Source organism: Chrysemys picta, chromosome 3, assembly GCF_011386835.1.
Source record: "Chrysemys picta bellii isolate R12L10 chromosome 3, ASM1138683v2, whole genome shotgun sequence".
NCBI classification, from domain to species: Eukaryota; Metazoa; Chordata; order Testudines; family Emydidae; genus Chrysemys; species Chrysemys picta.
In genome coordinates, this window is record NC_088793.1 from 158,097,663 (window position 1) to 158,120,956 (window position 23,294).

Sequence of the window (23,294 nt, forward strand, 5' to 3'; positions counted from 1 at the left end):
AGATCAGAAATTATTACTGATTTAAAGGTGATCTAGATGATCCCTCCCCATCCCTGAGTGGAGTTGTCTGTCACTAGAGTTTTAGTATGTAGAGGTGTAAAGAAGGGTACTGCATTGCACACCTGAGGAGGGTCTTTCCACTAGTTTAATGATGACTTCTTTTGGGATCATAACCATCAAGTCCATAAAGTGTCTGCTGGGTAGACACAGTGATTTCAACCCCCTTACATGGAGTGTAGGTGAAGTTTGGCATGCTAGGTGACATAAGTATATGAGGTCAAGTGTGTTAGAAGTTTGAGACATGCTTTCACTGATGCTCTTGGGTGAACTTGAAGTTGACTGATAAACCTTGCTATTGTCTGGGCTCTCCCTTTGGAAGATAAGCTATCACTGTCTGGAGTCTAATAGGATTCCTATGAACTCTATCTATGCATCACTGAGTGTGGATTTTTGTCTATTAACTTTGAGACCAAACAAGGCAAAGAACTTTAGAATTACTTGGACTGAGTCAATCACCTGTTGTGAAGCTCTTCCTCTAATCAGTCAGTTGTTGAGGTAAGGATAGATCTGGATTCCTTATCTACCTGGATGAGTTGCCTATACTGCAAGGTACCTGGTGGAAACCCTCGATGCTGCAGATAGCCCAAAGGACAGAGCCCTATTCTGATAGTGGAATGTTCCTAAAGGAATTTGAGGTATTTCTGTTGGTTGGGTGGATAGATATATGGAGGCAGGCATTTTGTAGGCGAAGAGCAGCAAACCAGTCCTGATGATCTAATGAGGGAATTTATGGAGGCTAGAGTCACCATCCTGAATTTGAAACAATGGATGAACATTTTGAGGCACTGAAGGTCCAGGCTAAGCCACAAACCCAATAGTTCTTCTTTGGGATCAGTAAATAACGTGAATCAAAGCATCTTCCCCTGAAATGTAAGGGCACTTCCTCCTCCACAGTTCCCAGCTATAGAAAGGAGTTTACTTGTTTTAACAGTCTCTTGTGAGAAGGATCTCTGAAAAAGGACAGGGAAGGGATGGAAGGGATTGCTTATGATCTCTAGGTCCCACGAGTCTGAAGTAATGCTTGCCCAAACTTCTCAAAAATAAAAATGGTTGTTCCCAAGGGATGGTGTGAGGGTAGAACAAAAAAGATCCTCAAGTGGTTCTAGCAGGATCTCAATGCTGGAGTCAACCCTGGGGCAGCAAAGGAGGTAGAGGGTCATTTACACAGGAATCTCTGTCTCTTCTTCAGTGGCTCTTAGGTCCTCTGTGGCTGATTATAATATTTGACAGAGGAGTGCTGTCGAAAGTATGCTGGCATGGCCGCTTCCTCTTTAGAGTTGGGATGTAGAGTCTCAAAGAATGCAGCATTGCCCTAGAATTCTTTAGAGGGTGCTTCCTCTGTCTTGTTGTTGAAAAGTTCATTATTCTCAAATGTGAGGTGCTCAATTGTTGCCTGGATCTGCCTGGGGATCCCTAAGGACTGAAGCTATAACAATAGAGAAGTACATAAAGTCAGATGTCCTTCTGCCATTGTATATTTCATCTCCGCTTGCTACTCTTTGGATAGTTGTCTATAAATCGAGACATTGTCTCAATGAAAAAAAATCTTATTTTGAGAGGGCATAATAGTTAGCCATACCTCTGGAGCATAGTTGATGAATACAGCTTAAGGCTAAAGAGTTTCAATTTCTTTGGGTCCTTTTTGCTCATTGTGGACTTGGGAGGGCTAGATGTTTTGATCTCTCTTGTACTGAGAGAACTTGCTCTTGAATGTCTAGAAATATTCAGATCATTTATCACTCAGTACCTCCTGTCAGCTCTTTTTGACATGACAGGGATGTATGCCTAAGCTTTTTACCATGTGTTTCATCAGGTCCTGGAATTCCTTAAACTCACCAGCTGAGGGGGGTGGATTCACTGCCTTGTCAGGGGACAGTGAGCAAACCATAACAGAAATTGAATGCTTTCCCCCTGATAGCTGATGTTCTTCTTCACTCTTCTCCCGCCTCACAAGTATCTGTGGCTGTAATGAGTTACTTGATTTGTCTCTTTGGGGAGGATGATTTAGCCCTAGAGACAGTTGATGAAGCAGGCTTCTTGAAGTCTGGCTGTACACCTGAGGGTGATAAACAAACCATGAATGGAATGGGTAGAAATATTGAGTTGGAGGTCACATGGGAAGTACCAGATAGGGTGACTCCCCATGAAGCCCAGACCTCTTTTTACTACACCTAGTCTAGTGTCCCCACTGGAGTATAAAGCTCTGGTGTTATGGCAACAATTTTTCTGTTGCACCTGTGGTGATTATAAAAAGTTCTCCCTCTTCTCCACCAAAGTCTCTTTTAAAGGGCTCCAAAAAGGCGATGAGTGGAATAATCTATCCTTATTATTTTGTCCATCAATTAGGCCTAATTTTGATCTTGCATGCAAAGGGTACATGTGAACCAAGAGGGGAATCTGTAAAGACAATCATTCTAAAAAGAAACATAGTGACTTCAGCACTTTAGTGGGGATGTGAACAAATCCTTGGACTCCTTCCAAGATGCTATTCTTGATAGATCAATATTCCAGACAAAGGGAATACATGTATTCCCAATCTGGAGATGGACATTTATCACTGTTAAGTTCTTGGCAAACACATGGTACACGTCAGCTCAAAAGACAACACTTTGAATTGAAAATGGTGGTCCTGTTAAAAATCTGATACCTCTTAACACTTGGATGTGCCTCTATGAGCAAGTAAATGGCCATCAAGCCCAGAGCATGTAACTAGTTTTGCTATTTGCAGGTGAATTCAAACCACAAGCTGTAACACAGCTTTGAAAAAGTACTTTGAAAAAGTAGTATAAGATGGGCCTGATATCAGAGCTTGCAATTCTCCTATTCTAAGTGGAGAGGTGATTGCCCATAAGAAAGCTGTTTTCATGAAAAGGTGGTATAAGGAACATGATGCTACTGATCTGAATGGGAGTCCAATGAACCCAGCCAACACTACATTGAGATCCTATCCTGACGGGAGGGAATACGTATATCAACACTTTGAGGAATCTAGACACTGTAGGGTATAATAATACAGTGTGGTTATGTATTGGAGGATGATAAGCAGATATAGCCACTACATGTACTCTTGTAGAGCTAACCGAAAGTCCAAAGCACTGTAAGAGATAAAGAATCCAAAATAAAGGGAATGTCAGCTTAAAATGGAGAGAAATGCTATTCCACCTAAACAGTGAAATGCTTCCATTTGGAACTGCAAGTGAGTCTTCTGGAATCATTCCTGCTATGGATCAGGATGTTTTGGACGTCTTTGGAACATGACTTCTCAATGTCAGTTAGGCAGCTGGCATCCAGGCTGTATGATGCAGAGACTTTGTATCTGGATGAAAGGTTCTTCCTCATGGTTTTGGGAGATTATGCCCGAATCCAGAGGCCCCGTTTTTGGGGGTTGTACCAAGAGTCTTAACAGGTCTTTGAACCAAAATTGCCTGGGCCTCACTGGGCTATCAATAGTAACTTTGCTGCATCCTGTCTGAACTTTCTCAATATTCTCAGAATTAAAGGAACTAGTTGTAAGTGTACAGCTGAGCCTGGGAATAAGAGATAAGGAAAGCATCAGATAGCAATCCTAGGCTCAGACTCCCTCTAAAGCAAAAGATGCAGCATTTTCTGTTTGATTTTGTGGCAAACAAGTTTATAATTGAGTGACTCCATTTAATATATAATATAGTAATATATGGCGATATACCTATCTCATAGAACTGGAAGGGACCCCAAAAGGTCATTGAGTCCAACTCTCTGCCTTCACTAGCAGGACCAAATTCTGATTTTTGCCCCAGATCCCTAAGTGGCCCCCTCAAGGATTGAATTTATAACCCTGGGTTTAGCAGGTCAATGCTCAAACCACTGAGCTATCCCTCCCCCAAAAATATTGAAAGATTTGAAAAACTGAGTCCTTAATAGACCATTTATGGTCAAAAGAAAAGTGTCTGTTCAACTGATCCTCTAAGATGAAACCTGATGCACCAGCTCCATAAGTGAACAGGTTCTTGGCACAGTTGAGAAGGTCTGTCTCCTCCTCCTCCTCAGTTAATATAGAACATCACTATAATGTTATCTGTCATCACTTGTATTGTTTTGCCTTGTATTAAAAGTGGGAACATCACACATGCTATACAGATTGCTCTCAGTTCTAAGGCATTTATGAAGCTGAGACCTGTTTATTGACCATAGTTCCTGGGTCTAAGAGCGATTCTAGTATGCTCCCTATGAGAGGTTGGAAGCATTCATTACTAACATCACTGTGGGCAGAGGGGGAGAAAATGGAACACCTCTGCATACTTGGACTGGTTACTTCCAGCGGTTTAGTGATGATAGGACCTGCTGTGGAATCTGCACTGCCATATCTAGATGGTGTTTGCTTGGTAGGTAGATGACTACAACCAGCCTTGCATAAAGCAAAGGTGATGTCTAGCATGAGGAGTGATGAATGTGCATGAAATGACCTAGTATTTTTAGACACATTCTTACTGCTGTCTGAGAATTATTAGTAAATTATTTATAAGATCTTCCATGATTTTGAACCTACTATGAGGTACGCTGCTGTGGAGTCCAGAAGTGCTCCTATAAATTCTGTCTTCTGGGATGGTACTAAGATGAATTCTCTTTGTTTACCTGGAGACCCAACTTAGTAAAGATTTGAAGGATGTAATGTATACTATCTGTGAATTTGTTGAGAAGAGGATCCTCAAATGAACCAGCCACTGAGGTAAGAGTAAAGGCTAATGAGTTGTCTTCTTAGGCCTGGTCTATACCACACAGTTAGGTCGACATAATCTGCCTTACATTGACCTAGTGTACACACTACAGCCTTGTCCTACTGATGTAAGTGCCCTACTACATCGACATAACAATTCTACCTCATGTGAGACATAGGACTTATGTTGATGTAGTTAGGGAAACAATGTCTGTATAGACACTGAGTTACTTACATTGACTGTTGGCTGTCTTGTCCATTTCAGGGCTCCATGCTGGAGCCCTGAAATGGACAAGAAAGCTGGGCACCCGGCTCTCCAGTCCCTGATCAAGGAGCCAAGTAGCCCAGGTAGCTGCCCCCACTCCCAGTGGGGAGGTGAGAAGCCCAGGAGGAAATGGAGAGGCAAGAGACTTGGGGGGCAGCTGGGCCCCCAGTGAGGCGCTTCACAGAGCTAAGAGTTCTGGCTCTCAGCCCCTCACACTGCCCCTCTTCAGTTGGTGGAAGCGCTCCTGGTGAGGACACACACCACCAACAGAAGGAGGATAGCGTGGACCTCAGTACTTACTGCGGTGGCTGTAGGTCAACCTAACATAGGTAGACCTAAGTCAGTAGTGTAGACATGCCCTTAGAAATGCTATCAGCAGTACAAGATATTTTGTGAAAACCTTTGAGGCTGCTGACAAATCAAATAGCAGAACTCTATACTGAAGATGTTTTGTCCCCACTACAAATCTAAGATATTTTCTCTGAGCAGTGGATTGAAATATAGAAATACAAATCCTGATGATCAAGAGCAACATTTAGCAGCAAGTTAGTGCACTGTACATTCACATCTTGGTTTTCCACACACTAAATCACCACATAGACAAGCCCTGAGAAGTAACTAGGGGTGCCCTCCCGACTCTGGTCAGAGATTGATGAGGAAAATGAGTATTCCTGCAAGGGAGGAGCAATTAGCTAAATAGTAATAAAAATGCCTAAATCGCACCAGTCCAAATTATGAGTAAAGGTGCAGATCTAATTGTCTATGTCAAATCTGAGTATATCAGCTTTCTGGAGGTGTCAAGAAAGAATGGAATCCATTGGCCAAAAATGTGTAGGTGGCTGGCTGTGTTCCTGTTGTGGCAAAATGGCCAATGTTGGTATGGTGGGTCCCGTGCTTTTCTTGGTGGAGGGGCTAGGACACCACCCCTTGCCCCTGCTCTTGGGGTGCCTAGTGGCCCAGGAAGGTGGTCCTTGACATTGGGGGAAGGAGTCTCCCTGCCTTGCTGGGACAGGGTCTCCATTCCTCCAGTTGTCTGGTCTTTCAATTCACAGCAACACACTTCCAAACTCCAGTCCTCAATCCTTCCTTGCACCACCCTGTCTGCCTGAAGCAGAGTTTTTTATTAGGTTCCTGACAGTCCCTTAATTGACTACAGGTGCTCCAATTAACCTGTAGTAACCTTCCCTAGTCTACAGGGAACCACAAGTTAATTAGCCTAGGGTTTATATATCTCCCCTCTCCCACTGTTCCCTGGCCCTGCCGTATTTTTGTTGCTGGGATTTTATTGTCTTGTTAATTATGTATTAGGGAGCCCAGAGCCTTGTATACTTGACTTTTTAAAAACATTGAATTCTAAATAAATAAATAAAAACTCCTCAGGCAACTCCGCAACCACTACTGCAGCCTCAGGGCCCCACTGTTTCCATACATCCTCCATCATAAAATCCCACCCAACTCTCACTGGTACAAGCTCTATGTAGCCAAGCCTTCCATCAGTGAAGCAGAACCATTAAACTGAGTATAGGGCTCTCCACATCTATGCTGGCTTTGTTCCAATGTGTCAACTATCTACTTTCTCCCCAGGGATGAATTCCCGTTTCTGGCATAGCTACTTCCCTGGTCCCTGGAGGGATGTGTAAATGGCAATCCCTGGAAACGCTAGAATGAATTATAACAAATATGTACTGTTTGTAGTTAGAATAGACTCACGAATGAGTCTTTTGATAATGCATCTCGATTGGTCTCGTATACTTTTCCCTTAGTAATCTGGGACTGAATTCAGAGTTCCTGAAAAGTAGGTATTAATGCACACAATCTTAAACCAGGCATAATCTAGGTAAGTTAAATGCTATGCAAGCTTCCCAACACATTTCTTTCATCGTACTTCACTCTTGATCTGCAAAACCCCTGCTTTTCCAGTTCAGGGCCTCTCTTGAACAGAGAATGCCAATCATGTTACATGGAAAGTGGTTTCATAATGTTTACAAATGGGTGCATCCATCTGTTTTAGCAGTAACAGGATGAGATCCTAATATAGTATAACCCTATGAGAGAAAACAAATCCATCCTAGCATAATGACAGGTTTCAGAGTAGCAGCCGTGTTAGTCTGTATCTGCAAAAAGAACAGGAGTACTTGTGGCACCTTAGAGACTAAGGCCTTGTCTACACTACGAGAGTAGTTCGATTTTACTTGCATCGAATTTTTGTAATCGATATTGCAAAGTCGAACGTGTGTGTCCACACCAAGGACAGTAATTCGACTTTGTGCGTCCACACTAACGGTGAAAGCGTCGACATTCGAAGCGGTGCACTGTGGTCAGCTATCCCACAGTTCCCGCAGTCCCCTCTGCCCATTGGAATTCTGGGTGTAGCCGGCAATGCCTTCTGGGTAACAAAATGAGTCGAGGGTGCTTTTGGGAAACTGTCGTCATCCGTCCATCACTCCCGCCCTCCCTCCCTGAAAGCGCCGGCGGGAAAACAGTTCGCGCGCTTTTCCAGTCATTGACAGCGCGGACGCCACTGTACTCCGAGCATGGAGCCCGCTGCGACCATCGCTGCAGTTGTGGCCGCTCTCAACGTCTCGCAGCTTATCATAAAGGTTTCCCTGAGGCAGATGCAGAAAAGTCAGGCGAGGAGGCTACGGCACCGCGGTGATGTCCTGAAGTCTGAGAGTAGCAAAGACCTGTCAGAAAGCAGGCGACCCAGCGCCGAGGACATCACAGTGGCAATGGGTCATGTTGATGCCGTGGAACGGCGATTCTGGGCACGGGAAACAAGCACTGAGTGGTGGGACCGCATAGTGCTGCAGGTCTGGGATGAATCCCAGTGGCTGCGAAACTTTCGCATGCGGAAGGGAACTTTCCTGGAACTTTGTGAGTTGCTGTCCCCTGCCCTGAAGCGCAGTGACACCCGGTTGCGAGCTGCACTGAGTGTACAGAAGCGAGTGGCCATAGCCCTCTGGAAGCTTGCAACGCCAGACAGCTACCGGTCAGTCGCGAACCAGTTTGGGGTGGGCAAATCTACCGTGGGGGTTGTTGTGATGCAAGTAGCGAAGGCAATCGTTGATGTACTGCTGCCAAAGGTAGTGACCCTGGGAAACGTGGAGGCGATCATAGATGGCTTCGCAGCGATGGGATTCCCAAACTGCGGTGGTGCCATAGATGGAACTCACATCCCTATCCTGGCACCGGACCACCAGGCCACCCAGTACATTAACCGAAAGGGATACTTTTCCATGGTGCTGCAAGCACTGGTGGACCACAGGGGACGTTTTACCAACATCTACGTGGGATGGCCGGGCAAGGTTCATGACGCTCGTGTTTTCAGGAACTCTGGTCTGTTTAGACGGCTGCAACAAGGTATTTACTTCCCGGACCACAAAATAACTGTTGGGGATGTGGAGATGCCTATAGTCATCCTCGGGGACCCAGCCTACCCGCTAATGCCCTGGCTCATGAAGCCCTATACTGGCGCCCTGGACACTGAAAAAGAACTCTTCAACTACCGGCTGAGCAAGTGCAGAATGGTGGTGGAGTGTGCTTTTGGCCGTCTCAAGGGGAGATAGAGAAGCTTACTGACTCGCTGTGATCTCAGCGAAACCAATATCCCCATTGTTATAGCAGCTTGCTGTGTGCTCCACAATCTCTGTGAGAGCAAGGGGGAGACCTTTATGGCGGGGTGGGAGGTTGAGGAAAATAGCCTGGCTGGTGATTACTCACAGCCAGACAGCTGGGCGATTAGAAGAGACCAGCGGGAAGCGCTGTGCATCCGGGAGGCTTTGAAAGCAAAGTTCCTGAGTGAGCAGGGTAACCTGTGACTTTATAGTTTGTGTACTGAGAAGCTAAACCTGCCCCCGTTTCTTTACCCAGGTAACGTTGACTATCCTATCCAGTTACATACCCCCTTCACCCCCCCTCCAACACACGTGTCGAAATAAAAATAGTTCTACTTTGTTAAAGCACACCGTTTTCTTTAATACTGTTTTCGCAGGAATTTTTTAAAACTGGGACGCAGACTGTGGTGCGGAGCGGGTGTAGTGTTGTGACGCGAATGCAGCTTCTAAACTCAAGGATTGACAGGCTCCGCTGCGGTGGGATGCTTGTTTCAACGGAGCCTGTCAACCCTCCTGATCGGGACTGTGTGTATGGGGGGGTCTATTTGACTTTGTGGCAGGGGGAGGACGGTTACAGATCCCATGCTGTGTGGCTCTGTGATCCTGCCTAAGGACCGGCGCTTAAGATCTGTAACTGCCCTCCCCCGCCACAAAGTCACAGAGCAACCCCCCCCCCCCCCAACATTACATCAAAACAACCTCCCAGACTAACCGGGGCAACTAGTCACTGCATCACTGCACTGTGTATGTGCCCTGCTGCTGTGCCTGCCCCCGACTATGTACCCTGCCAAAGGAGACTGTCCTGTCCAATTACCAACCCACTTTCCCCTCCTCCTCCAAAAGAACATGATTGAAACAGTAGTTAACAGAAACGAATTTTTTATTATCAACTACACATGGCATTGGGAGGTGAAACTTGGACGGGGGCTTGTGTCAGGCGGGAAGGAAAGAACTTTTCAAATTTTGGGAAATGAGAGCCTTCTGCTACTAGAGCTCTCTGCAGGGGTGGAGTGAGACTTAGCAGGGACTCTGCCGCCTCTCCTTCTTTGCACTTTGGGTGAGGTGGGTATGGGACTTGGTGGCGGGGGAGGGCGGTTAGAGATGGACTGCAGCGGGGCTCTGTCCTCCTGCCTCCGTTCCTGCAGAACATCCACAAGGCGCCGGAGCGTGTCCGTTTGCTCCCTCAGTAGTCCAAGCAGCGTTTGAGTCGCCTGCTGGTCTTCCTGCCGCCACCTCTTCTCCCGATCCACGTTGGCTTGGTGCATTCGGGTCAAGTTCTCCCGCCACTGGGTCTGCTGTGCTGCCTGGGCTTGGGAAGAGGCCATAAGCTCAGAGAACATGTCCTCCCGTGTCCTCTTCTTCCTACGCCTAATCCGCGCTAGCCTCTGGGAGTGTGATTCCAGGCTAGGTTGTGAGACAGTCGCAGACGGGGCTGTGGAAATGGGAAAAAGGGAGTGAATTCCTCAGAAAGATAAATGTAGTTGTGAACAAAGAACATAGTCTTTCTCTGTGAACAAGACCATGCACAGCACCTTTCACATGCGCACTCAGCACAAGGTCGAATTCTCGGCCTTCGCATTCAGTGCCTGGGGTCTTGAACAGCACATTTGAGAAGCGAGGCAGCACAACGGAATTTCTGTTGCAGGCAGACATGGTAAGCCGTACACTTGTGGCAGTTTAAAACTTTTATATTACCACTGGCCTCATTTCACATTTAAATCAATGTCAGTCCCTGCTGCCAGCAATCCGGCAAGCGGGAACTCTGCCCCTGTCCCACCCCCTCGCGGCTGTCCCCGGGAACGATCCCTTTCGGCTGCCCCTCTCCCGCCTCCACCGCGTGGCTGCAAACCAGCGGTTACAGTTCTGTAAAGGAACGGGAAAGCAGTCCCAACACTAACATTCCCCTACCTAATTAAAAGCAGGTCATCATGGCCAACATCACCCTGATGAGGATCTCCGAGAGCGACAAAGAGAGAATGCTCCGGGAAAGCCTCCAAAGACCAGGGCCGTATGCCGCCCTGCTGTGCAGAGCAATGATCCCCGAGTACTTGATAATCTCGTGGCGCGGCAACGTGTCGTACTTCGGAGGACCCAATAAGGCCGCTCTCCCCAAGAACCTCATGCAACGGCTTTCAAGTTACCTCCAGGAGAGCTTCATCGAGATGTCCCAGGAGGATTACTGCTCTATCCCCGGACACATAGACCGCATTTTACTGTAGCTGCAGTAGCAGGGAATAAACAGTAGAGCGGCTTGTGCAGGACAATCACTGAAAACCGGACATTGCTAGATTTCTTTTCAAAACTTGCACTGCCCCTTACTAAACCGTTAAGCGCCTAGGGCACACTAATCATGAACAACCCATTCTTTTAATTGTTAATATTCCTGTTTTGTTAAAAATAAATGTTTAGATGTTTACAACACTTACTGGCTGATCCTTCACCAGATTCTGTGTCCGGGGTAACGGCTGGGGACGCTTCGTAGGGGATCTCTGTAAGGGTGATGAAGAGATCCTGGCTGTCGGGGAAATCAGCGTTGTGAGAGCTGCCGACTGCCTCGCCCTCCTCATCTCCTTCCTCATCTTCCCCGTCCCCTAACATGTCCGAGGAACCGGCCGTGGACAGTATCCCATCCTCAGAGTCCACGGTCACTGGTGGGGTAGTGGTGGCGGCCGCACCGAGGATGGAATGCAGTGCCTCGTAGAAACGGGATGTCTGGGGATGGGATCCGGAGCGTCCGTTTGCCTCTTTGGTCTTCTGGTAGCCTTGTCTCAGCTCCTTGATTTTCACGCGGCACTGCGTTGCATCCCGGCTGTATCCTCTCTCTGCCATGTCTTTAGAGATCTTCTCGTAGATCTTTGCATTCCTTCTTTTGGATCGCAGCTCGGAAAGCACGGACTCATCGCCCCACACAGCGATGAGATCCAAGACTTCATGATCAGTCCATGCTGGGGCTCTCTTTCTATTCACAGACTGCACGGCCATCACTGCTGGAGAGCTCTGCATCGTTGCCAGTGCTGCTGTGCTCGCCACGATGTCCAGACAGGAAATGAGATTCAAACTGGCCAGACAGGAAAAGGAATTCAAATTCAAATTTTCCCGGGGCTTTTCCTGTGTGGCTGGTCAGAGCATCCGAGCTCGCACTGCTGTCCAGAGCGTCAACAGAGTGGTGCACTGTGGGATAGCTCCCGGAGCTATTAGCGTCGATTTCCATCCACACCTAGCCTAATTCGACATGGCCATGTCGAATTTAGCGCTACTCCCCTCGTCGGGGAGGAGTACAGAAGTTGAATTAAAGAGACCTCTATGTCGAACTAAATAGCATCGCAGTGTGGACGGGTGCAGGGTTAATTCGATTTAACGGCGCTAACTTCGACATAAACGCCTAGTGTAGACCAGGCCTAACACATTTATTAGAGCATAAGCTTTCGTGGACTTCTGAAGAAGTGGGCTGTAGCCCACAAAAGCTTATGCTCTAATAAATTTGTTAGTCTCTAAGGTGCCACAAGTACTCCTGTTCTTTTTGCAAATTCATCCTAGTTTCCTACAGTTAGATTAGAATACAATAGAATTTACATAATGCATTTGTCAAGCACAGTGATTGATAACATTTCTGGTACACGTATGTCATATAGTATTTTGTCAGAGACATTGTCAGGATCACACTGGCATGTAAGTCAGTGGGAACAACTAGGGAAGATGAATAACACTCAGCAGCGGCAGTTTGAATCCCCTTCCTCAAGGCTTTCTTTTGCTGATTTATAAACAAAGGATTACAAATAAATAAAAACAAAAATAATCCACTCAGAACAACGAACCTCACTGCTTGTCAGAGATGTTTCCAGCTTCTTTCACACCCTTCTTCTAGGTAGCCACCACCACAGTCACTTCCTCTCTAACTTTATATACCCCACCTTTGATTACCCATGTTACAGGAAGGGGTCTGCATTAACCCCTCAAACACTGGGACTTATAGAGCCTTTCTACCTTATCACAGGTGTTTCCTACCCAGAAATATACAGTATGTGCATCTTAATCCTTAGACAACTACTGGGGACTGGTAGACAAAGGGCACTATTTGAAGGAGGATTGTGAGCAGATGGGCAGAAATGGTAATATTCCAAGGATCAGAAAAGGTGTCCAAGCAGCTGAGAAATGGAAGAGGTTGGGTGAAGATTCCTGCTCTAATGATAGGAAACCCTCCTCAATCCTTGGCTTATTTTTTTCACGTGACACACACCTTACTGCTTCCATTTCCCAGCCTCAACAACAGCTGGCAGCAAGATGCTTATCAGGAGAAAAAAGGGTACAGCAGTTGATAGGAGACTTTGGTGCACTTGTTTGGCAGGAGAGGAAGGAGAAGGAAAGATGAAAAACTGAGGAGGAGCTTAATCTCCTATTGTTCCTCAAATGCAATTTATTCATATAAACTAAAAATCTTCCTCAGTACTTTAAGGGTTAAATTAATCAAAATCTCACAACTGTGAATTCTCATAAGAACCAGGAATTCTTTATTTAAACATTATTTCAAGAACTCAAGATCATAAAACTTTAAGTGTTTCCTAAGTAGTGAAATAAAATCGATGTTTGGGACATACCTAGTTTGATCTCCCACACAAATGAGGATTTCTTAGGCCTGGTCTACATTAACCCCCAATTCGAACTAAGGTATGCAACTTCAGCTATGTGAATAATGTAGCTGAAGTTGACGTACCTTAGTTCGAATTTACTGCGGTCCAGACGCGGCAGGCAGGCTCCCCCGTCGACTCAGCGGATTCCTTGCGCCGAGCAGGATTACCGGAGTCGAAGGGGAGCACTTCTGGGTTCGATTTATCGCGTCCAGACAAGACGCGATAAATCGAACCCTGAAGTTCGATTGCCTGCCGCCAAACCAGCGCGTAAGTATAGACAAGCCCTTAGCTGCCTAAAGCCACCTCTTTGCTTATACAATACTACATAAAATTTTCTGATTAGTGTGAAAAAAATTGAGGTATTTTAAGTGAAATTTGTTGGCTATTCATTCTTTTAGAACTTCCATTTGCTGATATAATTTCCCCCGAACTATCTGATCTATTACCTGGAAAATACGTTGTAAGGATTGTAAGGAAGGTTGAGGCAGAACCAACAGACAAAAGTGTGTGAGAAGACGTGGGCTAATCTCATTTCTTCCACCACTTGGAGGGGCACAGTCTGCAACCAGTGAGACATCCTGGATATTCTGTAAGAAACAGAGTGGGAGAAAATTGAAAGGCAGCAACTGAATCAGCATTTCAAAACAAAATACATTTTAGAGCTCCTATGCTATTGCAAGGATTTCCACTTCAAGGTCTCCATCTTGCTCCAAATGTAAGTGTAGTTAGAAAATGAGCAAAATTAATCCCCAATATAAATATATAAATCCAGTGACTTGAGCAACGATAGCAGGAAAGAGTTACTCGGAGCTACAATTTTTATATATATATATTAGGGCTGTTGATTAATCACAGTTAACTCACGTGATTAACTCAAAAAAATTAATCGCAATTAATCGCACTGTTAACAATAGAATAACAATTGAAATGTATTAAATATTTTGGATGTTTTTCTACATTTTCAAATATATTGATTTAAATTACAACACAGAATACAAAATGTACAGTGCTCATTTTGTATTATTTTTATTACAAATATTTGCACTGTACAAATTATAAAAGAAATAGTACTTTTCAATTCACCTCAAACAAGTACCATAATACAATCTCTTTATTGTGAAAGTGCAACTTACAAATGTAGATTTTTTTTTGTTACATAACTGCACTCAAAAACAAAACTATGTAAAACTTTAGAGTCTACAAGTCCACTCAGTCCTACTTCTTGTTCAGCCAATAGCTAAGAGAAACAAGTTTGTTTACATTTACAGGAGATAATGCTGCCCACTTCTTATTTACAATGTCACCTGAAAGAGAGAACAGATGGCACTTTTGTAGCTGGCATTGCAAGGTGTTTTTGTGCCAGATATGCTAAACATTTGTACACTGTTTGATGCTTTGGCCACCATTCCAGAGGACATGCTTCCATGCTGATGACGCTTGTTAAAAAAATAATGCGTTAATTACATTTGTGACTGAACAACTTGAGGGAGAATTGTATGTCTCCTGCTCTCTGTTTTACCCGCATTCTGCCATATATTTCATGTTACAGCAGTCTTGGACCCAGCATGTTGTTCATTTTAAGAACACTTTCACTCCGGATTTGACAAAACGCAAAGAAGGTACCAATGTGAGATTTCTAAAGATAGCTACAGCAGAGACCCATGATTTAAGGATCTGAAGTGCCTTCCAAAATCTGAGAGGGACAGGGTGTGGAGCATGCTTTCAGAAGTCTTAAAAGAGAAACACTGTGATGCGGAAACTACAGAACCTGAACCACCAAAAGAGAAAATGAACCTTCTGCTGGTGACATCTGATTCAGATGATGAAAATGAGTATGCATTGGTCTGCACTGCTTTGGATCGTTATCGAGCAGAACCCATCATCAGCATAGACATATGTCCTCTGGAATGGTGGCTGAAGCTGAAGGGACGTATGAATCTTTAGCGCATCTGGCACGTAAATATCTTGCAACACTGGCTACAACAGTGCTATGCGAACATCTGTTCTCACTTTCAGATAACAGTGTAAACAAGAAGCAGGCAGCATTATCTCCTGCAAATGTAAACAAACTTGTTTGTCTGAGCGATTGGTTGAACAAGAAATAGGACTGAGTGGACTTGTAGGTTTTAAAGTTTTATATTTTATTTTTGAATGCAATTATTTTTGTACATAACTCTACATTTCTAAGTTCAACTTTAATGATAAAGAGATTGCACTACAGTACTTGTATTAAGTGAATTGAAAAATAGTATTTTATTTTTACAGTGCAAATATTTATAATAAAAATATAAAGTGAGCACTGTACACTTTGTATTCCATGTTGTAATTGAAATAAATATATTTGAAAATGTGGAAAACATCCAAAATATTTATATAAATGGTATTCTATTACTGTTTAACAGTGCAATTAATCAAAAATTTTTTAATGGCGTAATGAATCATGATTAATTTTTTTAATTGCTTGACAGCCTATATATATATATATATATATATATATTCAATATTTGTGTGTGTGTATACATACATACACACATATTAAGTTCTCTTTCTCTGGTTTATCAATGACAGGTGAGTAATTTGATGAACTTAAGATGTATAACCTGCAGATTAAATAATAAATTGGAAACATTCAGTCAAAACTATCACTGAAGAGAAATCTTATTTTGTTTGGGTACTTTTAGGACTAAAAACTTTTTACCTAATTCAGAATCCACAGAAACAACATGGATTTCAAAGTCTGATTTGAATTTAAATGTATGTGGTCTGCTTAGGAGTGTGAAAAAAGACGCAAAGAGGGACAGAGATAAAAAAGTCTAATGAAAAATGGTGAAGGAAGACACAGAGAATAGGACGACTGAAAAACAAACATGAGTATGTCGGGAAAAGAAGCAGAAAGGTGAGAGAAATTCTAAACAAGGAAAAATATATATCCGTCTTGCAATATTCCTATAAAAACACATAGCTCAGGTAAAAATCCCGTAGCCCAGTGAAGTCAAATGTCTTGCTGTTAATAAGATTCCATGTCTATATGTGCCCCCAACCTATGAAAGAATCAATTTTTTGCCTCCTCATACCACTCAATACTCTCCCCTTCATCTTTTGGGTCGGTTCTTCTCTCCTGAGAAATGTTTTAGTGTGGAGGCCGCTCCTACTTCCAACCCGTTTCAGAGAGAGAGAGAGAGCGAGCGCTGGAGGAGCAGGGAGAGAAGGGGATGGGAGATATTGAGTTCACTCCCTATATGCTAGGAATGAAGAAAGCCCTGAGTGGGTAAAACTGTAGTGGGCAGGGGAGGCGGAGACAGAAGAAGCATGAGACGGACAAGTTGATTGAGGCTGGAGGAGGTGAGTTTCTTTGGTTTCTTCCTTGAGATAAGAGGAGACAAAGAGATGCAAGAATGATGCTGGTGGCTAGGCATTGAGAATAACCAAGTTTCAAACTTAGGAAAGGGGAAGGAGGCTTGTTGGAGGAAAAGCTGTTATCATGGACAAACAACTGGTCTCTCAAAATATTGTGCTCTCCCAATTCAGAAATAAACTCACATCTGGTGAATGGGATTCCCGTATCTGGTGAGCAGGCTGAGCTACCTAGAGAAGAAGCCAATTCTGAACCTGCACAAATACATATGCAAATCTCATGTGTGTGTACAAATTGGCCCTACTACGGTTGCCAGCAATGGAAAGACTACACCGATTAGAGAAACTGGAATGCTTTAATGCAAAAAGCAAACTACACATGAAATGTCTCCACACATCTTCACAAGGAAAGCTGTCGGGGAGTACAAAATAAAATTGATGCCATCAACGAATCCCTTTGGTCTCACAGTACCATGCCTCATCCCTATACCCTTGCTACAGAAAGTCAAAGAAGAATGAAAGAGAATCTCAAAGTTAGATGCTACAGCACATCTGGCACATCCCCCTTGCTAAAGAATCTACACCATTAACTTCATTCATCACCCTGTTTGGAAGGTACTGTTTCAATCAGTTTCCATTTGGCGTAGCTTCAGCACTAGAACATTTCCAGAAAAGAATCTCTAAGATTGTGTCAAGTTTGCCTGTTGTCCTTTGCCATGCACATGATGTCTTGGTATGTGGCAGAGATAAAAATGAACACAATGAGTGATTACATGCAGTTTTGAGGTGCTTCCAACAAGCTGGCCTCACTCTAAGCAAGAAATATTAATGTGGAAAAGAGCAGGTAAGATTTGTAGGACACATATTTAGCAAACAGGAAATTCAGCAGGATTAAGACAAATTGAAGGCATTGCTTGCCTCATTTGAACCCAACAATATTTCTGCTGTGAGAAGATTCCTGGGCATGACAAATCATTTTGGGAAATTCAAATTTAGTTCATCTAACCAAATCCTTAAGAGTTCTCCTTAATGGTTGCAATATGTGGATCTGGAAGAGCACAAAACAAAATACATTTAATAAAAACTACTGAGATCTCCATCTCTTTTTGCACAATACTCAGTAAACTATCCAACAACAGTAGTAGCAGATGCATCTTCATATGGTTTAGTAGCAGCCTTCCCAATAAAGCAGCCAGCAGGAGACCAGAGACCTGTTGCATTTATATCAAGAAGTCTCACAGAAACCAAGCAGCAGAATGCTCAAGTGGAAACCAAAGTTTTAACAGTCACTTGGGCCTACATAACTGTTTGTGTTGGATTTTAACATAAAAAATTATTATTTAAATCACTAGTCAGGAAGACTCAATGTAATCATGGATTTCTACATAAAAGTGCATTCTTGTTGGTTGTTATAACCTTAATACATATTCACAACTCAGAGATGTAGGTTTCATTTTTAGAAGATACACACTCTACATGTTTAAAGTGATTTATTTTGAAAACTTTTCAGATTAGTTTTACAGCTATATCAGAAAATGAATGATTGTTTGGTTATTTCATTTACCAAATGTAATTGAAGCATATTTATGAAGCCATTGGGAGGTGAACTATCTCCAATTCAACAGGTTAATCATTAATATTTGAAGGATTTTCTTGCCATGCTGTATTAGGAGGAGAACATCACCAAACAGACATTTAAATTGTTTTATTTAACTAAACAACAACATTATGAATTATTGATTTTTTTCCTTCAACAGCAAACATATAATATTTTAACAAAACAAGCATATGCATTTTTGAATTTAGTTAAACATTCAAGTTTTTTAAAATCAGTTTGTTTTTGTTAAAATTGTTTTTAATTAAAATAGTTAAATGAAATATTTAAAAAAAATCAAGAAAAATTAAATAGACTATATCAGCCAGGTCAACATGAGAAACTTAAAATATTGGCTTCTGCAGCTAACTCAGTCGTCCTCACCTTCATTTTCCTGTTTGTTCATAATCTGGAAAAGAAAAACAAGCTTTCCTGCTTTTTCAGGTCCCAAATGATTTCTCAATTTGGAATGAATTAGTCCAAAGGAAGAAAATATTCTTTCTACACTAGCAGAAGAAGCTACTATTGTTAAAAGTGAGATTATCACTTCAACAGTCTCTGAATCCAAGTGCTTAAGTGACTTCCACCAGTTCACTGGTGTGACTTTTTTTAAAACATCATCAGCAAACATATATTTCTTGAATGCTTCACCCTTAGGTCTGAAGTTTATTATAGTTGGCATTATGGAGGGATGACTGCTAGATGTCCATGTCATAGCCAACTCCTCTTCTTCAGCAGTTAAGGTTTGACCCTGGTACCGAGTATTGAGAATATCTGCAAGAAAAGAGCTGGAGATAGTGCTTGTCCCATTTGTTTTTTTTAACGCTTGTAATTTAACTCTGTCATTGCATATTTCTCTTTTTAAGATCTCACTCAGTTCCTTTTACTGCTACTTCTTGTAAGTATTTTGCTGTGCGTGCATTTCCTGATGTATCTATTGTTTCTGTAAGGAAGACATTCCCTTCTTCTGTTGTCACACAAGCACATACAACAGGATCATTGTGGACATTGCTCCGCCCTTCAAGACTCAAGTTAATAATTTTACCCTCTAGACCTTTTGCACACTGCTCAATTTCTCTTTCATACACTTTATCCAGCAATTTGCCTGCAACGTCTGCTCTGAGCGGACTGTATCCTGGTCTTAATGACTGAACCATGTTAATGAAGTGTGGGTTCTCAATCATACCGAAAGGAGAGCTTGTTGCAAAAACAAACCGGGCAATTTTTTCATCAATTACCTCTTTTTGTAATCTGCTGGTTCTTATCACAAACTTATCTACGGCTGTTTCTGGATGATGGAGATTTTTTTTTTCCTTTTTGCTGCAGGTGATATACTGTGGCTATGTGACATACATGACATGACTGAAACACTATCATTGGCATATAACTCTGAAACTAGAAAATAATGACAGGTTTCAGAGTAACAGCCGTGTTAGTCTGTATCCGCAAAAAGAAGAACAGGAGTACTTGTGGCACCTTAGAGACTAACAAATTTATTAGAGCATAAGCTTTCGTGGACTACAGCCCACTTCTTCGGATGCATATAGAATGGAACATATATTGAGGAGATATATATACACACATACAGAGAGCATAAACAGGTGGGAGTTGTCTTACCAACTCTGAGAGGCCAATTAATTAAATAGAAAATAATGGTGATCTTGAAGATGGATAGTCTTCAAAATCTTGTATGTTGAGGATGGATTCTCCTAAACAAAATAAGTCAATGCAGTTATTTAATTATTACCATCTGCTCATTTAGTATTACTCATAGTACTGAGTGTTAGTGAATACAACTTTAAAGGTGAAATTGTAAAAGGAAGAGCCTATTTCTGCTATTTATTTTTTTTATCACAACTGTATCTAAAATGATAGTACTAGGGAGTAACAACTATATTTTTTGCTCAAACATGAGAATTCAAGAATAGTCCAGAAGGAAGACAGGCAGTCCTTAAGAAAGAAGTATGAAATAAAAAAATTTACCAACCTGAAGATCCTGCATGTTCAGACATGTTCCTTTCATCATCTTCAACGCAGCTTCCTCCAGAGAAGGAACACTTCTAATGATGTTGTTTCATTTGGGCAACCAGGCCTTGCATTTATTTGTTGCACTGTTTGCATTTTGCATGCATGCCTGTCTTACCCACAGGTAGAGGAACTTCATTAAAATATTCCCAAACTGGGTCTCTTTTACGGTCTGCTGCCATTATAGGTTTTCCCTTCTAGTGAGAGAATGGTATGGTAGATCTCAAATCAATGAAGGCTACACTCAGAAAGACCTCAAGACTTCTATAACACTTTTGTTTCTACTGCCTGCCCCTCCCTTCTCACATTTATCTCCAGACTTCTTATTATTCAGATCTATTCCACCCCCAACGGTCTTCTATTCTTTGAATTTTTTGAAACTTTGCACTTTTAGAGAGAGGTAAGGGATTGACTGTGTACACAAATTTGCAGAGGGACAATAGGGTTGAGGTTTGTTATTTCTCACCTCTCTATATTATTTATTTATTTATTTATTTATTTGCTATTACCAAGCATGTTATCTCTGGAGACACAAATCCACAGTTTGAGAACTGCAAAACTAAGCATCTCTGATGATATCTTCTAGACTGAGCACTGAGTCCCACTGGGTAGATAGAAAGATTAACCGAAATAATCTACACAGAAGCCCCTGGAACCCCATAAAATTGGGTCCCTAATCCATGAACTACTGGAACTCATTTACAAAACTTTTCTTAAACATTACATGACTATATTGTCATACTATAGAATTAGAATTTACAATCCCAATTCCATGATATCTTTGAGCTATAATGTATCTTAATTAAAACCATCTTTAGATAGGTTTTTTTCCCTCAAAAAGCATTTTATCAAAAAAATCCAATTTAAATAAAAAAAATCCATTTTTTTTAAATCATTGATTTTTATCCATCCTGCTAAAGAGCATGGGGTCAAAGGAATCGGCTTCCAACAGACCACTACCATACTGGCAGGACCAAAATTACCTTTACATGGCTGATGGCCTGCTTTTGAACATCAGCACATTCTTCTCTCTTTGGAATTTCAGAAAGAGAAACTCTGCAAAACCCATGAAAGACACCAAAGTATAAACAACTGCAGAGTCTGAGCACAACAATCCCTATGGTGGCCTGCCCTGAGTAGGCAAATTCAGACTTTAATGGAGAGCTGTGACTTATGTAACAAGGGAGAAAAAAGCAACAGAGGGTCCTGTGGCACCTTTAAGACTAACAGAAGTATTGGGAGCATAAGCTTTCGTGGGTAAGAACCTCACTTCTTCAGATGCAAGATGAAGAAGTGAGGTTCTTACCCACGAAAGCTTATGCTCCCAATACTTCTGTTAGTCTTAAAGGTGCCACAGGACCCTCTGTTGCTTTATACAGATTCAGATTAACACGGCTACCCCTCTGATAAGGGAGAAAAACAATCACCAGAACCATTACTCTCTACAAAGCTATCTGCTTTTGTCACAGTACGACACGACCCTCTCATAAGCAAAATAGTGAAATGTGGTCTAATGAAATTACTATAAAGTGGGTGCATAACTGGTTGAAAGACTGTAGTCAAAGAATAGTTATCAATGGTTTGTCATCAAACTTGGAGAGCAATTCTAGTGGGGTCCAAAAGAGGTCAGTCCTTGGTCAGGTACTATGGAGAATATGCTTATAAAATTTGCAGCAACAACAAACTGGGTGAGGTTGCCAGCACTTTGGATTAGAGTAGAATTAGATTAGAATAGAATTCAAAATGACCTTGACAATTTGGAAAATTGGTCTGAAATCAACAAGATGAAATTCAATAAAGAAAAGTGCACAGTATTTCACTTCAGAAGTAAAAATCAAATGCACAACTACAAAATGCAGAGAATAGACTGGGTGGTAGTTTTGCTCTGGAAAAGCCTTCCAAGGGAAGTTGTGGAGTCTCTATCATTGGAGGTTTTTAAGAACATGCTGGACAAACACCTGTCAGGGATGGTTTAGGTTTACTTGGTCCTGCCTCAGTGGAGGGGGCTTGACTTGATGATTTCTTGAGGTCTTTTTCAGCCCTACATTGCTATGATTTTTTGAAGGAATTTTGAAAATGAGATGATGAAATAAAAATCTGGCAGCATCTAAACTTCAAGGCTTAGCACTGAACAAAAGCACTACCTGAACTAAGCCAGGGAACAAAATTTGGCTCAAAAGCTCTCAGACATTTGGAACAGTTCAGATTGTAGCAGAAACTCTCAGATCCTGACTAGTGGAGACCCCAAAAGGTCTTATTTGGGGGACTTGAGTTCATCTTCAATATTTCCCAGGACAACAGAGAATCTGGGACCTGAGCCCTCGCCTTCACAGAGAACTTCACACACATGTGCTGGAAGATTGATCAGGCCCCCTCAGAGACTTGATCTTTAGAAATTGCTCAGGACTATTTAAACTGAATTGATAAGGGACATATAAGTGCAAATAATTTTAAGGAATTCAATGTTTATTTTGAATTCTAGATAGACAGAGACAGACACACACATGCTGGTTGGTTATAATTTAAGTTTTAATCTTTTATTATAAAGAAAGGGAAATGTGGAGTGGTTATGGAGTTCCTGGTTCTCCACAGTTCCACAGTAGACCATGATGAGTTGCATCGGGAGTTTAATAAAGAGAAGGACTTATTGGGTCAGGGAGTTCTCTAGTTACTGCTTAATGCATGGCACCCTAAGCGTAAGTCCTGACACTACAGAAAGAAGAGACCACAAGAGCTGAAAGCAGTGGTGATGAAACAAGGTTCTGAAGAGAGAAAGATCCTCAGGAGAGAGGGCAAGGCCAAAAGGCATTCTGTAAGGATACAGGGAGGGGAGATCTATCCAGCTGAAATGAGATTTTTAAAAATGGTGTACGCATTTTTAATTTCATAAAATGTAATGTGATCTATTTAACTAGAATACAAGAAAATCATATTTTCTAAATAAATTCTAGTTAAAATATTCTTTTAAAATTTGTCTTGCTTCTTAAATCAGAATTAAAAAAAATTCTAGTCCTTTAGAACAACCAATAAGACACATTTACAGCTCAATCCATCCCTCCCG

At 42.3% G+C, this 23,294-nt stretch overlaps 2 protein-coding genes across 2 annotated transcripts in view; both read right to left on the bottom strand.

Moving 5' to 3' along the window:
- Nucleotides 1–23,294, bottom strand: part of DNAH14 (dynein axonemal heavy chain 14) — a 530,612-nt gene that overhangs the window by 177,647 nt on the left and 329,671 nt on the right. The window contains 1 exon segment of the mRNA XM_065589985.1: nucleotides 13,707–13,847. Within this exon segment, the coding sequence (XP_065446057.1) occupies nucleotides 13,707–13,847 (141 nt within the window).
- LOC135982477 (uncharacterized) lies at nucleotides 9,429–12,048 on the bottom strand. Its single transcript, XM_065589374.1, has 2 exons — nucleotides 11,059–12,048; nucleotides 9,429–10,064 (listed from the first exon to the last, which is right to left on the bottom strand). Exons 1-2 carry the CDS (start codon nucleotides 11,633–11,635, stop codon nucleotides 9,589–9,591), a joined length of 1,053 nt encoding a protein of 350 aa, XP_065445446.1. The 5' UTR covers nucleotides 11,636–12,048; the 3' UTR covers nucleotides 9,429–9,588.

What these genes read in the sequence shown, in the direction of transcription:
- LOC135982477 (XM_065589374.1), bottom strand. Translation starts at nt 11,635, where the DNA reads ATGCAGAGCTCTCCAGCAGTGATGGCCGTGCAGTCTGTGAATAGAAAG. An exon ending in ATCTGGTGAAGGATCAGCCA is followed by an intron (nt 10,065 to 11,058) that starts GTAAGTGTTGTA and finishes CCATTTCCACAG; the next exon opens with CCCCGTCTGCGACTGTCTCA.